Source organism: Heteronotia binoei, chromosome 13 (assembly GCF_032191835.1).
Source record: "Heteronotia binoei isolate CCM8104 ecotype False Entrance Well chromosome 13, APGP_CSIRO_Hbin_v1, whole genome shotgun sequence".
In the NCBI taxonomy this organism is placed as follows: domain Eukaryota; kingdom Metazoa; phylum Chordata; class Lepidosauria; order Squamata; family Gekkonidae; genus Heteronotia; species Heteronotia binoei.
The window spans coordinates 57135364-57150267 of record NC_083235.1 but is presented as its reverse complement, the minus strand read 5'-3'; the positions used below and the strand labels follow the sequence as shown (position 1 = coordinate 57150267).

The 14904-nt window shown below is 47.0% G+C and overlaps 1 protein-coding gene across 1 annotated transcript in view; it reads right to left on the bottom strand.

The window, feature by feature from the left end:
* The window catches only part of FAAP100 (FA core complex associated protein 100), a 28775-nt gene continuing 13871 nt past the window's right edge, over positions 1-14904 (bottom strand). The window contains exons 4-10 of the mRNA XM_060253145.1: positions 13742-14673; positions 10598-10745; positions 9140-9951; positions 5039-5175; positions 2988-3104; positions 1617-1703; positions 1-932 (exon numbers count right to left, since the gene is read on the bottom strand). Coding sequence (XP_060109128.1) covers positions 807-932; positions 1617-1703; positions 2988-3104; positions 5039-5175; positions 9140-9951; positions 10598-10745; positions 13742-14673 — 2359 coding nt within the window. The 3' untranslated portion in view covers positions 1-806. The remainder of the gene's footprint in view (positions 933-1616; positions 1704-2987; positions 3105-5038; positions 5176-9139; positions 9952-10597; positions 10746-13741; positions 14674-14904) is intronic.

The following is a 14904-nucleotide window of genomic DNA, read 5'->3' as shown; positions in this document are numbered from 1 at the left end:
TTTACCATGGAAATAAGACAAGCAAGTAGTTTATAGAAAGGACAAAGACTGGAAAAGGGAGCAAAATGCCCCATTAGAAAAAGAAGGGGCACTGTATATTAGAAGCACCCCAGAATTACTTATGCATATGACATCCTGTTGTTTTTTTCCACAGTGTTCTGAAAAGTGTGACACAGCTAAAGGCATAGCCCTTTTTTGTGGGGGGTTTTCTGTATGTTTTTTTTTTTAGCATTCGCCAGCAAAACCTGCCCCCATCCCTCCCAACAAGCAGACGCACCTCACCAAACTCCTGCCTGCCATAGCAAAGCCACCATCACGGAAAGCAAAAGAAGCTGAACTAGTCACGTCAAGTGTGATCCACAACACGCCACCCACACCCACTACAGGACCTTGTTGGCCATCTGCATATACGCACACACACAAACACACACATGACACACAGGCAGCCCTGCTTGGATGCTCTGCCTGCGTGTGAGACTGCCAAGGGGCACCAATCAGATCTGCCAGGGATGGGCAGGAATTCACAATCCTGGGGAAAACAATCACATTAGAAGGGGGAGGGAGCGATAATAAATTAAACAGGCAAAGCCCCTGAGCCTTCAATCCCCAGCAGCAAGCAGAACAGCCAATCAGAAGCAAGGCTTGCCCAGAGAGAATCCTGCCCGCCTCCCTCCTCTGACACCCCTCCAGTCCTCAGTCAGTTCCAAGGTGTACAGCCATCTGCCCCCATCATCCCAATGGCACTGGGCAGAGAGGATCATGGAGCCTTCGATGGTGTGCCAAGATGGGTAACCACAGCTCAGCATTCACAGGACGACAAGGCTGGGGTTGCGCAGCTGCCGGTAAACATGCAGGAGTTTTTCCACCGCTGCATCTGAATCATTCCCCAAGCACAGACGGTCACGGAGAGATTGTGCCTCCTTTAACAGTGTCTAGAAAAGAGAAGAGAGTCTGCGAGTTAGCTGCCAAAGGAGAGGTGATGTGATTGGACAAGACAGAGACTGGCTTTAGTGCAGGGGCACCTGAGAAGGAGTGCAGCATTCCTCCCTCATGCCATTCAGGCATCCTTCTCTTGGGACTCCAGGTCTGCCATCCCCTAGACCACATATCCCTTCCATCCTCTACTGCCTAATTCTGGCCAAATTTTTCTTGGTTATGGGGAAATCTCAACCAGAACTAACAATGCAAGCACATTAGTATTTGCACAATTTATTTCAGGCATGGAATGTAGCTGTCTTTGGAGCTGAATGTGAACCAGAGTGAGTGCAGGGGAAGGAGAGGAGAAAGATAAGAAAGTTGACATCTGGCCTTATCCTCAGCTGAAAGGCTGGCCTTTCCAGTTCCTAAATCATCCAAAGCATCCAGTCATATACCTGATCAGCTCCAATTCCTGAATTTAGAAGGTGCAGCAGAACCTGAGAAAGCTGATATCCAGAAGGCTGGGAAAGCTAAGTGACTCTCATGAGCAGATGCCAGTGGAGGGCTCAGCCCAAGCAGAGGCAACTGGGCCTCTGTCCTCCCCCCACCCCCTTCAGCCATCTGTCTGCAACGATCCAAAGACCAAGGATATTGCAAGCATCTGTTCCTGTGGCACAGAACTCCAAATAGCTGCTTACCTCATGGTTGGCTTGGATCTGGTGGAGGTACTGCATACGGACATCTGGAGAAGAGGAGTCCTCGGCTGCCTGCTCCAAAACCAAAGCCTGCAATACAAAAAAAAAATATCCCCCCAAAACTCCAAGATACACCTAATTAAACTAAGAACAGATTCGTTAGCTAAACACAAAAGTATTGGACTCTGCATGGCTTCACGCAGAGAACATAAGAGAAGCCATGTTGGATCAGGCCAATGGCCCATCCAGTCCAACACTCTGTGTCACACAGTGGCAAAAAATTTTATATATACACACACACTGTGGCTAATAGCCACTGATGGACCTCTGCTCCATATTTTTATCTAAACCCCTCTTGAAGGTGGCTATGCTTGTGGCTGCCACCACCTTCTGTGGCAGTGAATTCCACATGTTAATCACCCTTTGGGTGAAGAAGTACTTCCTTTTATCCGTTTTAACCTGTCTGCTCAGCAATTTCATAGAATGCCCACGAGTTCTTGTATTGTGAGAAAGGGAGAAAAATACTTCTTTCTCTACTTTCTCCATACCATGCATTATCTTGTAAACCTCTATCATGTCACCCCGCAGTCGACGTTTCTCCAAGCTAAAGAGTCCCAAGCGTTTCAACCTTTCTTCATAGGGAAAGTGCTCCAGCCCTTTAATCATTCTAGTTGCCCTTCTCTGGACTTTCTCCAATGCTATAATATCCTTTTTGAGGTGCGGCGACCAGAACTGCACACAGTACTCCAAATGAGACCGCACTATTGATTTATACAGGGGCATTATGATACTGGCTGATTTGTTTTCAATTCCCTTCCTAACATGGTTAAAGACAGACACCACATCAAAGGAGGACAGGACATTTCTAAGTTTTCCTACTGAAAGTGATGAGGGGATACTATTATTGGTGATTTTGAACTGTCAGCGATGTCCTTGCCCAACAAGAAAAGCTTGCTAGCCAAAGCTTTTTATTTTCTTTTATTTTGGGACAAAGGAAGGTTTCACAAAGATCTGAGCAGCAAGGAAAAAAATTCAGATTTTGTTGGTGGTGGTGATGGAGAGACAGATAAGAAAAAGGAGATAAACTCCTTGGTTTTTTTTTTGGAACCTACTTCTGTTCTTGCTTCAGATCATTTGGTCTCTCTCTCTCTCTGACAGGGTGGGGGAAGGATGGAGTGGCACCCAACATGGCCAAGGCCGGTAACAACATGAATTTACCTCTAGAATGTGGCCAAGGCAAGAGGGAGAGATGGCACCACTTCCCACTAGACTGCACTCCAAACCCTCAAATGTTTTAAGACACTTTCCATGTCACAGAGAAGTCGGCAGGGCTGTCGTGCATTCAGCATTCTCCATCGCAGGAATCTGACATACCTGAATACGCCTGACCACAGCATGGTGCAATTGGCACATGTTTGCTAGCAGTGAGCTCTGCATTATGATCTCCACAGCCTGGATGGGGCCTGCTGGGCTCAGGTCATTTACAGTCACCTGCGGAACAAGGAGGCCATTATTTGATACCCTTTGGCAGTCCCAAGACCACCTAGCACTAACCCCAGTTTCACACAGGACTGTCTATGCACTGATTCACCCCACTGTTACTACTACATTAATCAGGCTGCTCAATCTGCTGTGAACAGAGGACAAGAGTGAACAAGATACCACAAAGCAAGAGTTACTGGTGCGACATAACTTTGTAAACTGCAGGGAATCCAAGAAAGTAAGCCAAACAATATGCTACAAAGGAAATGGGGGGAAACTTTTCATTAAGCAGGCACCTTCCCAAACTGCAGAATGACAACTGGACCTTGAACAGTAGCAAAACTCTTCCTGTACACGTTACTGAGTTCTGCTACCTCCTTCTCCAGCTGGGGCAGTCTCTGAAGCTCCTTCTGATCCCAGGCTCATCCAGATGCCAGATGAAGACACCAAGAATCCGTCATTAACACAAGACAAGGTGCTCCACCTTTAACTGAATTTACCAAAATTATGCCAAGACTCATCAAACATGATCTACTGAACTGGTATCCAAGGGGTGGCCAGCAAAAATGCTGGGACAACAGCCTTTGTCCTGTGCTGTAACAAGGAGGCTTATTGTCCATTCTCTAGCAAAATGCACCCCTGAAGCGCTTAATCTAGGGAGGTTTAGCTGGAGCAGAATTAGCGGGGAAGCTAATCACATGGGTGTTATTAATGCTCTCATGCGCAAAGCGAGAGGAACCCAGACACTACCAGCTCCTGCCCCCTCCTTCCCCTGCATGAAGGTTAACCAGCCATGGCAGGAGCGGCGGCTACCAATTAACATCAGCCGCATGCTACTCCAAGAGGATTAAAAGAGGGACCAGGGGGGCAGCCAGAGCTTAAAAACTCCAATGTGACCATCCTCCCTTTTGCATGGAAGAATTAGCAGAACTGTGGCATATCTGATGAGCAAAGAAACCAGATGTTTGAAGCTGCACTTTAAATCCCACTCCTATAGCTGCAACAACATTGGGTTTAAACTGCATAATCATGAGTAAGGATGGTGGGTCTCAGCTAGAATAAGGTTATAGGAGCAGCTGGAAGAGTTCTCACATACAGTATGTTTGGGGAGCACTTGCCTCAGGGCAATGGCCATCTGGAGAAACTGATCTGTCAGTTGTCTTGATGTAATAAAGGCTTGTTTGGCTACACTTCTGAGACCTTGGTCTACAAGAAGATTGAGCTGTGGCACTGAATGAAGGCTAGGAACTGGGAAGTTTGCCTCCAGCCAAGGAATTCTCTCCAAAGTCACAATACCCAAGGAGAATAGCATTCATTAAAACCTGTAAATCAAATGGCTCTGGTGTACATGCAGGAACTTCCAATGCACACGTGAAACTCTGCACATGCAAGTCTTGCTTCCATTCTCTTCTACAGATCAGGGATTGCTCCACATACACAACAGCCATTCCCCAAATCGTACAAAATAAGAGGGCATGCCCAGTGCATGCAGGTCTCCTTACATGCACTGGAGCACTATCAATCATGCCCCAGAGTGTGCCCATGTTCAGTGAGAAGGAAAGGATTTCAATCAACTGCAGGATGACCGAACACCAGAACAGCCTGCTCAGGTATTCTAGGCTCACTTCTCCTGTCCCCTGCTGTAACATCGAGTTCCCACCAAACAGAAAACTCTGTTCAGCATCTAAATTGTGAGACAAGTAGCCACGTTAGTTTGGGGAGCCCAAAGAACAGAAAGAGACTGAAACTGCTCAAGGAATCCAGAAAACTCAAGGCAAGACCACAACTAGGGCAGGGGTGGCTACATGGCTCTGTTCTCTGTTAAATCAATCCCAAGTTATGGCTTGGCCAGCAACAGGTAGTCAGAAGCAACTCCCCATGGATATTCTTGCAGGCTCAGTCCACAGCATGCAACTCCTTTCCATGGTTAACTCATGCCTTGCCTCTCGGATGTTCAGCTGCACCTCTCCTCCATCTGGGGCCAGCCCCTGTGCTGCTGTTGCATCCTTGCTTTGGAGTACAGCTGCCTCAGCATTTTCTGCCAGCAGCCAGCACAGTGTAGCACAGCACAGCGGTACTCCTGCGTGACAAGATAAGAAGAACGAAGACCATTAAGAACACAAGAAAAGCCTTGCTTGATAAGACCCCAGGTTCATCAAGTCCTGCAGCAAGTTCCCCCACAGCAGCCAGCCGGAGGTCCACAATTAGGGTACGGAGAACAAAGCCTCCCTTCTGCTACTGACCCATGACCCCAACAACTGGCATTGCCAGGTAGACTGTGTCCAAGTGTAGAGGTTCCATTCAGCTGATTAGATGGTGTCATGATTTGTGCTGTGCTGTGAGGCAGAGGCCTAGTGGGCCTAGGGAGCCTGTGAGGCCTGTGTCCCAGTAGGAAGAGACAGCCTACAATCCCCAGAATGCTTGGCGCTGGTTTCAGCCAATCGGCATCCAAGTAGGCTCTGAGGGGAATTGTTTAAAAGCTCTCGCAGGAGACAGACACTGTTCTTTCCTCCCGAGAGAGGTCAAACAGGCAGGAAGGCTGTTGTTAGGAGGCAGATTCTCACTCTGAGGGAGAGAGTGAGCAGGCCGAGGCCTGGGTCCTAACAGATGAGGGACAGTTAAGTTTAGTCGTGTTAGGGACTTCATGTTTATTTTCCTTCACCCACGTCACTATAGTTTTAAATCACCTTATTTGTTCACTTGTCCTTCATTGATTTTTCTGTGTTAAATAAACCTTTTTTGTTGTTCTTTGTTACTCTGCTTGGTCTACACACCTATTTTCTTGGGCAAAGCAAGGGGTCTGAAGGGCTTGGGAGGGTACGCTGGGCCTTCCAAGGGACCCTAATTCCAGAGTGATGGCAGTGACAGGTGGCACCCCATCTGCGTCATGACAGATGGTCTCGAGGAGGCCTGATCTACACATGCAAAAGCATGAGCTGTTAGAGCAAGGTTGCCATGTCATTATGCCCACACTGTGGTCGTCCAGTTAGCATTCGATGCTCACATCACTGACTTCCAAACCGACCCCGCAGGGAGTTAAATCATGCAAAATGCCCATTGGAAGCTGCTTGTTTCAAATGGCTACAATTAAGGCAAAAGGTGTGGTGGGGTCTGAGGGCAAACAGTGTTTGTCTTGCAGAAGACTCACTGTCCCCCCTGGTCCCTCCAGCTCAGCATACCTGGGGCACAAGATCTGCAGTCATGTAGTACAATAATTCAATGCAAGTCAACAGCCTTATTAGGTACAAGGAGCAGCCTCACACAGCATGAGACAGGTGTGCATTTACCTAAGGTTTTATCAGAAGAGCGGCAATGAACACTCAGTAAAAGGACACATGCCAATGACGAGCAAATAAACCCTGCCCAAGAAGTAGGACAGAAGCAGTAAGACATGGAAGACCATCCTTACAGATTGCAGGTGGACTGATCTGAAAGCACACCTAGCTGGGCAGCTTCTAGCACAGAGCACAAGGTGACTGGGTGGAATATCTGAAATGTGAAATCTATAGTGTCTCTCTTCTCTCCTCTGCTGCTCCACTTTGGGCCAAATAAATCAAAACTGAACATCTTAATATTTGAATAAGGAAAAATAATTCACATTCCTCTGAGATCAGGTGGGTGGCAACCCAGAAGGCCTCATTAGTGGCATCAAAACCTTGGAACTTTCTTCCTAGGGAGGCCTGTCTGTCCCCCTTCTATTGCTGTCTTCTGCCAGCAGGTGAAGACTTGTTTTGTCTCATGTTCCCTCAGAGATCCCTTCTTCCAGAACTGATCTTGTTGGTTTATGCTTAGGTTTATGCATAAAAAGCCTAGCAGGAACTCATTTGCATATCAGGCCACCCCCCCCCCCCGATGTCACCATTGTTTCACACAGGTTTTTTGTAGAAAAAGCCTCGCAGGAGCTCATTTGTTAGGCCGCACCCCCTGACACCAAGCCAGCCAGAACTGCATTCCTGTGTGTTCCTGCTCAAAAAAAAGGTCCCTGGCTTGATGTATGTATATTTTATTGTATTGTATGTAAATTTTAACTTGGTTTTACTTGTCTGAATGACTGTTTTTGTTTGGTCTTAATGATTTTAAAGACACGTTTTCATTGCATAATGTTTTTAATCTGTTAGCTGCCTTGGTGGCTCCAATGAGAAAAGAACTGGCAGAAAAGCCAGTTATAAATTTTGTAACGAAATAACTAAAATCCCTTCAGATTTTTATGCAGCATTATTAAAAGTAGATGCTGAATTTGGGACTCCTTGTGCCTCTTTCGGTAATCAGCATACTCTGACCTTGGCTATAAGCATCTCTCTACATTTGCAGAAGGAAGTACGGTGAGGCCATCTTTACCTCAAGAAATATGTTTTCAGAAAGCACTGCTGCTTTCCTTCAAAATGCTTTTGATTTCTACTGGGTGAGTTTGTCTTGTTTGGCTGCAGGTTTGCCCTGACCTTACCATGGATTTAGGGAATAATTCTGTGGATTTATGGAACTGCAGAGCAGGATCAAAGCAGCAAAGCTAGGAAGGTCTGATCAGTGTTGGCCACCAGATCCCTCAATTTGGCATTCTGTGGCTGAACTTGTGAAGCTGTCTTATACAGAGACACACCCTTGGCCCATCCAGGTCGGTATTGTCTATTCTGGACTAGCAGCACTTCTCTGGGTTTTAAGGTGAGCAGTGTCCTTCCCAGCACCTGCAACCTGAGATCCTTTAACCTGGGATCTTTCACATGTAAAATGGACGCTTTACCTCTGAGCCAGGGCCTCTTCCCATCAGTGTCACAGGAAACTCTTTTAATGGTGTCAAAGAGAAAGAAAAACCTTGTCCAGAACATGAGAATTCCCTGGGGTTTTTCTCTGCTGCTTTTTTCTCTGCCTAGAACAACTGTTCTAGTCCTTATAAGAACTACAGCTCCCAAGTACAGAAATCATCCAGCTACAAAAAAGCAAATGCATTTCAAACCATAAGATTTTAATTTCCCTCCCAAGATGCATATGTCCCTGAGGAGGTCCCAACATGACTGGTTTCCTGGAGTTCAGAGCAATGGAACTTTCATCCAAAAGAAAAGCAAAGTCACATTGTATTGGTTAGTACCTTTAGAGAAGAGTTTTTAAAGGGTTTCACTTATAATCTGTAACACCATTCAAGGGAATGAAATTGTGAGCACAACTTGCCACTATCTTTACAGGGAAATTATCTTGACCTTTATCAAAAGCAGTTTGAAGCATCTTATATTTCAGGATACCCTAACCTGGATGGCCCAGCTAGCCTGATCTCATCATATCTCAGAAGCTAACCAGGGTTGGCCCTGGTCAGTATTTGGAAGGGCGACCACCAAGGAATACCAGGGCCATGACTCGGAGGCAGGCAATGACAAACCACCTCTAAATGTCTCTTGCCTTGAAAACCCCATGGGTTGCCCTAAGACAGCTGTGACTAGATAGCAAAACAAAAGCAAAGAGAAAAAAGTATACCAGATCAGATCAGACCTGCTTAGTCTCAGCAGAACAATATTCTGTGCCTCCATACTATTCTCTTTCCTGTTAAATGTCTCCTGCCACACAAACAGTCTGATCCAGGAAGGTTTTTGCACCAACTCTAACTCCAAAGCACATCCTGAAAGTACAAAATACTTCAAACTACTTTTGATAAAGAACGTTATAATTTCTCTGTAGAGATAGCGGTGTATTTGCACTCACACCTTCATTCCCTTGAATGATGCTGGAGCTAAGCAGGTCTAACCTGATCCTGTATACTACCTAGGCACTCTGAATTTTGTGGGGTAAGGTATAAATATGATCACACAAACAAACACACACACAGGCCACTGGCTACATGGCTTGGATTAAAGTTCCCCAGAGTTGTGATAAATTTGCTCATAGTCAATCATCTACACACATCCCCAACAGTACCCTCTGTAAACAGAAGCATCACCTTTTTCAGTACGTGCAAACACCATCTGGGAACCATCAATACAGAGTGTACTCACATAGTTGAGGAGCAGGTGGAGGGGGAGAATGCAAGCAGGTTAACAGTGCTCAGAGAAATCACACACCTTCAGAAGTGTCTTTCAGGGCAGTTCTCAGCAACTCAGAGGACACCTTGATAGAAGCCACTGATGGAGCCAAGTAATCCTCTCCCAGAGCACTTGGAACAAGCTCTTCGCTGCCTTCCATACTCTCAAGATCAGACTGCACCCGGGACAGTTTCAGGAAGGTATCAAGTGGATCCATGGGGAGAGAGATGGCAGCTGCAGGTGGGGTAGCTTCAGATTCTCTGCTGCCACCATCCAAGCGGAGGCAATGCAGGATGTCAATGGTGACTTCCCTCAAGGGTAGGCAGATACCTTCTCTGTCTGGGGAAAGGCCAGGGGAATCATCAGAAAGCAGGTCATCAAGCAGCTCGGTGGACTCTGAGACAGTGCCCAGGATCTCCCGCAGGCCATAGTAGAGAGAACAGGAGACTGTGAAAGGCAGTTCCAGCTTGGAGCCTTCAGCAGGGCCTAAGGGCAGCGTCACCTCCGTCTTGTTCCCAGGAAGAAGCTGATCTATAGGGAAGGTGTAGGTGGTGGCAGAATCTGTGGTGGCAGAATCTGAGGAGCCTTCCTCAAAGTCATAGGAGCTGGCAAAGAGCTGAACGCAGAGGGTCCAGCCTCGCTCCAGGCTGCACTCACTTGAGTTCTCTAATATGCAGGAGACTGTCAAGGTGTCCTGAACTAGCAAGCGGCTCCAGTGGGCAGCGATGGTACAAGTGATGGGCTTTTGACCATTCTGACTGGACAGCAGAGCCGCACTCACATTCATCACCTGATTCAGGCTTGTCAAAGCTCGATTCTTCTGGTCCACTACTTTTTTTAGGGATGATACTCTGCAGTAACCAGGAAAGGAACCAACACTGGCACTAGTACATCATTTATTGCTAAGGTGAACACTAAAACCTGCCCAATACAAATGAGTGAAGAAGCTGGAATCCCAATGTTATAATGGACAAGAAATCTCCAAATACCCCATTTTCTGCTTGAATATGGACAGCAAGGAGCATTTCTACTTAATACCGCAGAAGGCTTAACTGCTTTGCTTTGCTAGAGTGGCCAAGGCAATTCCAAATCAATAGACTCTAAACTAGCGAGAGGTTATGTGCATGCCTCCCTTAAATTAGCTCCCAAACAGAAGTTGGCAGCAGTTAGAACCAAACAAATAATGGAGGAAGAGCCATACAAACATAACCCCTTTCCCGCAACATATAAAGACAGGTACTTTTCTCATAACTGCCAAACAAATATTTAAGGGCAACTGAGCATCCCTTCTTAACTCACTCAGGCTCACAGTGGGGAGATTTTTGCTTTCATCAGGTAATTGCTATCAGATTTCCAAAGCCCAGTTATTCAGACAGAAAAGTCCAGTAAGAGTTAGGAAATACCAAGCATTATGAGAAGGTTGTATGACTATCATTTCCTGCACTGCAAGGTGTGGGGAGGAGCAGAGGTGAGTGACAACAAGAGGACAGATCTGACCTTTCAGAGACATGGCCTATCCCAGAGAGCAGCTCCTTGATCCTCTGTCCGGCTTTATCAGGATTCATCTTGACAGGCTGTGTATCGTCTGGGCTGCACAAGCCACAGGTCATGAGTCGGCCCTTAGCGGACAAAGCCAGGAGTTCACCTGAGGAGAAGGCATGCAAGGACATGTGAAACGGAGAGGCTAGGGACCCTCTGCAAGAGGATCTGCAGTTTTGCTGCCTCCCTCCAACTCTCCTCAATACAACAGAAGACACATTCACATAAACAGAGTAAGGAGCTTTTGCAGGAACAAGCATTTTGCTTCTGCAGTGTTCACTCACACACACATTACATTTCCATACACATGATCATACAGTGAAGGTACATGATGATACCCCAGATTTCTATTTTGCTTTACTTTCTAGACAGAAAGTAGCCTTCTCTGCAGACTGAGGAACAGCAAGGACCCTACTCCACCAAAAGAAATCAGAAATGAAGGAGTAAGGATATGTATCCCTCTTCAAAAAGGACATGAGCAGCTCCTGAATACCATAAGCTGAACTGCACTTGTGCATGTGGCCAGACAGGGCTAACCAGTAAACATGAGGTATCATGTTTTATCTTGGTTAAGACTCAGCCGACAGCTGGATATTGCTTTTCCACTGTGGGTGGGAGGCACTTTTCAGTCTCAAGCTGTAAAAGAATGCCCCAGTCCATAGGATAGACTGACCCAAAGGGGTTTCCATCTTCCCCTTCACTCACTTGGGCCTGCATGGCCAATGCAGACATCTGTTTACATAGCACAAACCACCTGACTGACATGGGCTTATCTGTTCATGTATGAAATATCCTGCTTCTGTGCACGATGACCTAGTTCTTGGGAATCATGCAGTGTTCCCATGCTGCGGGGCAGCCCTCATAAAGAATCCTTCCAAAGCCACCAGATAAATCGACTGCAGCTTCCAAAGAGGATTTATTTGCATGCAGAAATATCCGGAGTGGAAGAAGCATGAGGATTAATTTGTGTGGAAGGTTCAGAAGCCTGTGTGCAGGGATATTTCTCCCATAAGCAAGCAATTTCAGAAGCCATATTCTCTGCCCCCAACTATGAATTTGTGAGCAGGACGATGAGCTCATGCAGGGGCATATAAATGGATGGCGCTGGGAGATAGCGCTCATAGGGACGGGGATGCACAGCAGTCCCAAGGATCCTGCAGAGAAGCAAGCAAAGGAAAGAAAATGCTCCCTGCTGCTGAGCCAGCCATCTCATTACAAAACCAGCTCCCAGCTACTTGCCAGTAGGCACACTGTACCCCCTTCTCCAGGAACACATGCATGGAGATGTGGCTTCCTAGTGCTGCTTCTCCACAGAACATCACAGTGGGGAGCAATGCTGAAAAAGCATCAAGCAGCCAAAGTGGTTGCCTTTGAAGGGAAGGAGAACCTGCTTTCAAGAAGAGTTCTCCAGCACTCAGGGGAAGATGGGCAAAGACACACACTCTTGCTCCACATGGCATCCCATTTAGCCGGGGCACTTCAGCTAGCCAGCTTCATTTTGTTTCTATTCAGCTCTGTAGTGCCCTGTTGTACCCCCTTAAAGAACACATGAAGATAAGAAGTTGGTTTATGTTGAGTCAGATAACTGATCAGTTTAGCAATGTCTACAATGGCAGTGGCTCAGGAAGAAGCTCTTGCCCAACAAATAGTGGTGTTTTAACTAGAGATCCCAGGGACTGAACCTGGGAACTTCTGCATGCAAAGCATGTGCTCTACACTGCCTTCCTTATCTGCAAGTCCTTGTCACCAGGATATTCTGTCTAGAGGTTGAAGAACTAGCCAACGGATATGGCAGTGTATGGACAGCACACAATACACAGAATTTAACTGCCTGAAATGCTCTGGATTCAAGTTCCTAGTTCTCACTGTTACACACAGAAGTTTAAGAGAGAAAAGTGCCTGCTAAGTTTCTCCTGGTAAGGCTTACAATGGGCAGAGAAGCAGGGCTTTTATAAGCTGCACAGAGCTATATCTCTTCTCTGTGGGCTTTAGTCCCTATCTTGCTGCCTTCATTTCCCTCTGAACCCAGGCCTTTCCCCTTGCCACCAATTTCTTTATTAGCAATGTGCAAAAATAGTTTTGTTTTGCAGAAACCCAAATGTCGAGTAAATCCCTGAGCCTGGTCGGTTTGGAACCGAAAACAGAGCATCCCTAGGCAATCCCCCTTCTGTCTCTTGGAATCTCTATCCCTTGGGAAACGAGGCAACGACAGTATCCTGCCACTGGGAAGCATCAGGGCAGAGAACTTTTCTGAATCCTTCACTGCCTACAGCACTTGCCTCGTCAATGCGTGGTTGGCTGCTCCCCTTCACGCTACCCAAAACAAAAATCCCCACCCTTTTTAACTCCTGACTTGGCAAGCCTGACAAAGATAAACCACAGAACCTAGAGATAATGCAAATTTATCAAGCAAGGAACAGAGGCGATAGTGGCAAATAAACTTTTTGGACAGAACATGGACACATTACCCTGAGCTCACTCACAAATGGCCATCTGTCCCTGGGCCTAGGGAAGACAACACATTATCTAATACTGGGCAGGAAGAAAAATCGACACCCCTAGCCAGCAACTATTTTCTTTCAGAGATTACATGCTGCCTTTCACCCACCAGGCAACTAACTTCTGCTGGGGGTGGGGGGGATACTCTGAGAGTAAAGCAAACAGGGAAGCTGACCAATTTCCCTAGCCCCAGGAAGCCTGCCAAAAAATCCAGTGCCAAGTGCTTCTTGGCTTCATTTTCTATCTCTGGCAACCAAAGGGTTGGGTGTCATTGCTCTAACGACTGGATTCAGCTCAGGGGCCTCCAGTTTCTGACCATCAGTTTACATCAAAAGCTTGGTTTTAGAATAGCTTGGCCATCTTTTCATAGCTACCTGTTGCTCTGTGTGAAGATACAAAGACTAGTATAGGCTTGACAGAAGACGTACTAGAGCTAGCACCCACAGTCCATAGTTCAGGAACCATCCTAGCCACATTATTTGTCCCTCATCACTGGTCAGTTTTTCCTCACAACTTACAAATAGCATTTTTGAGGACTGTGTATATAACCACTGCATGATAAAGCTGGCCCTGTGACCCACAGAGTCATTTTCCCAAATACACTAGTACCTTCTGACTCTCGGGAAGATAAGGAAAGGGCCACCACGCTGCAGATACTCAAGCTGGCGGGAGACAAAGCAGATGGAAGGGTCCCAGGGGAGTCCTCCAGCTTCTCTGTATCTGAGGTGTTACTGTCCAAGTCAACAGCATAGATGTCGGAGTGGGTGCTGTAGTACATGCGGCTACCTCCACTGCACGCTGCACATAGGACAGGCCCCTGCAGGTAATATTCTCGGAGCTCTGGGACCTTGACCTCTTCCCGCTGAGCTGCCTTGATGGCCACCATTTTCCCATAGTGCCCCAGAGCTACGACACAATCACAGCCTAAGTCTCCAAATGCAGGCACCTCTTCAGCTTCTGGGGACTTCCGCTCTGTCCTCAAGGCCCCAATAAAGACAACTGGCTCCTCCAAATGATGAAGGATCTTGACAGGTGAATCTTCGCAGCAGCGGTTGTCAGAACTCAGGGACTTCAGGGGCACAGAACACAACTGCCCATCTGGAAAGCCACACAGGATCATGGGAGAATCCAGCATGGCAGCATCAACACCAAAGAGGAGGCTGAAGAGAGGCTCTTCCAGAATGAATCCTCCTGAGTGGCGAAGGCCCTCCTTGGAACCACTGGTGCCAGGAGAAGATGCACAACACAGGACTGGAAGGAAGTGAGCTAGGGACACATCCCCATCATTGCTTGTGCAGGTGGTGATATCCACATGGCTGATTGGTTGACGTGGCAAGTTCTCGTGATCCTCAGGGCTCGGGAGCTTGTGGAGATTCATGCACCACTTCCCCTGTACTTGGGAGAGGGTGACGAGGACATCATTGAGCAGCGTGAAGGTGCAAAGCGTGGCATCGGGGAAAGTGCAGGCATTGGAGCCCATGGGGAGGACGGTGGAGAAGCAGTCGTTTTCTTCTCCATCTGTCTGCTTCACTAACCTTCAAAGCAAGCAAGGAAAAGCTTTCAATAGAGCCAAAGGGGAAAGCTCAACGAAAAAAAAGTGAAAAACTGGAGTGTTTAGCATCTGCTTCACGGAACTGAATTCAAGAGCAGTGAGCTGGATAACACAGAGGAAAGCTCTGGAGGGAGGACTCAATGACTTAACCCTTTTACTGCCCTACAAATGCCCGAGCCTAATTTAAATACTTAGAAACCATACAGCAATGGCA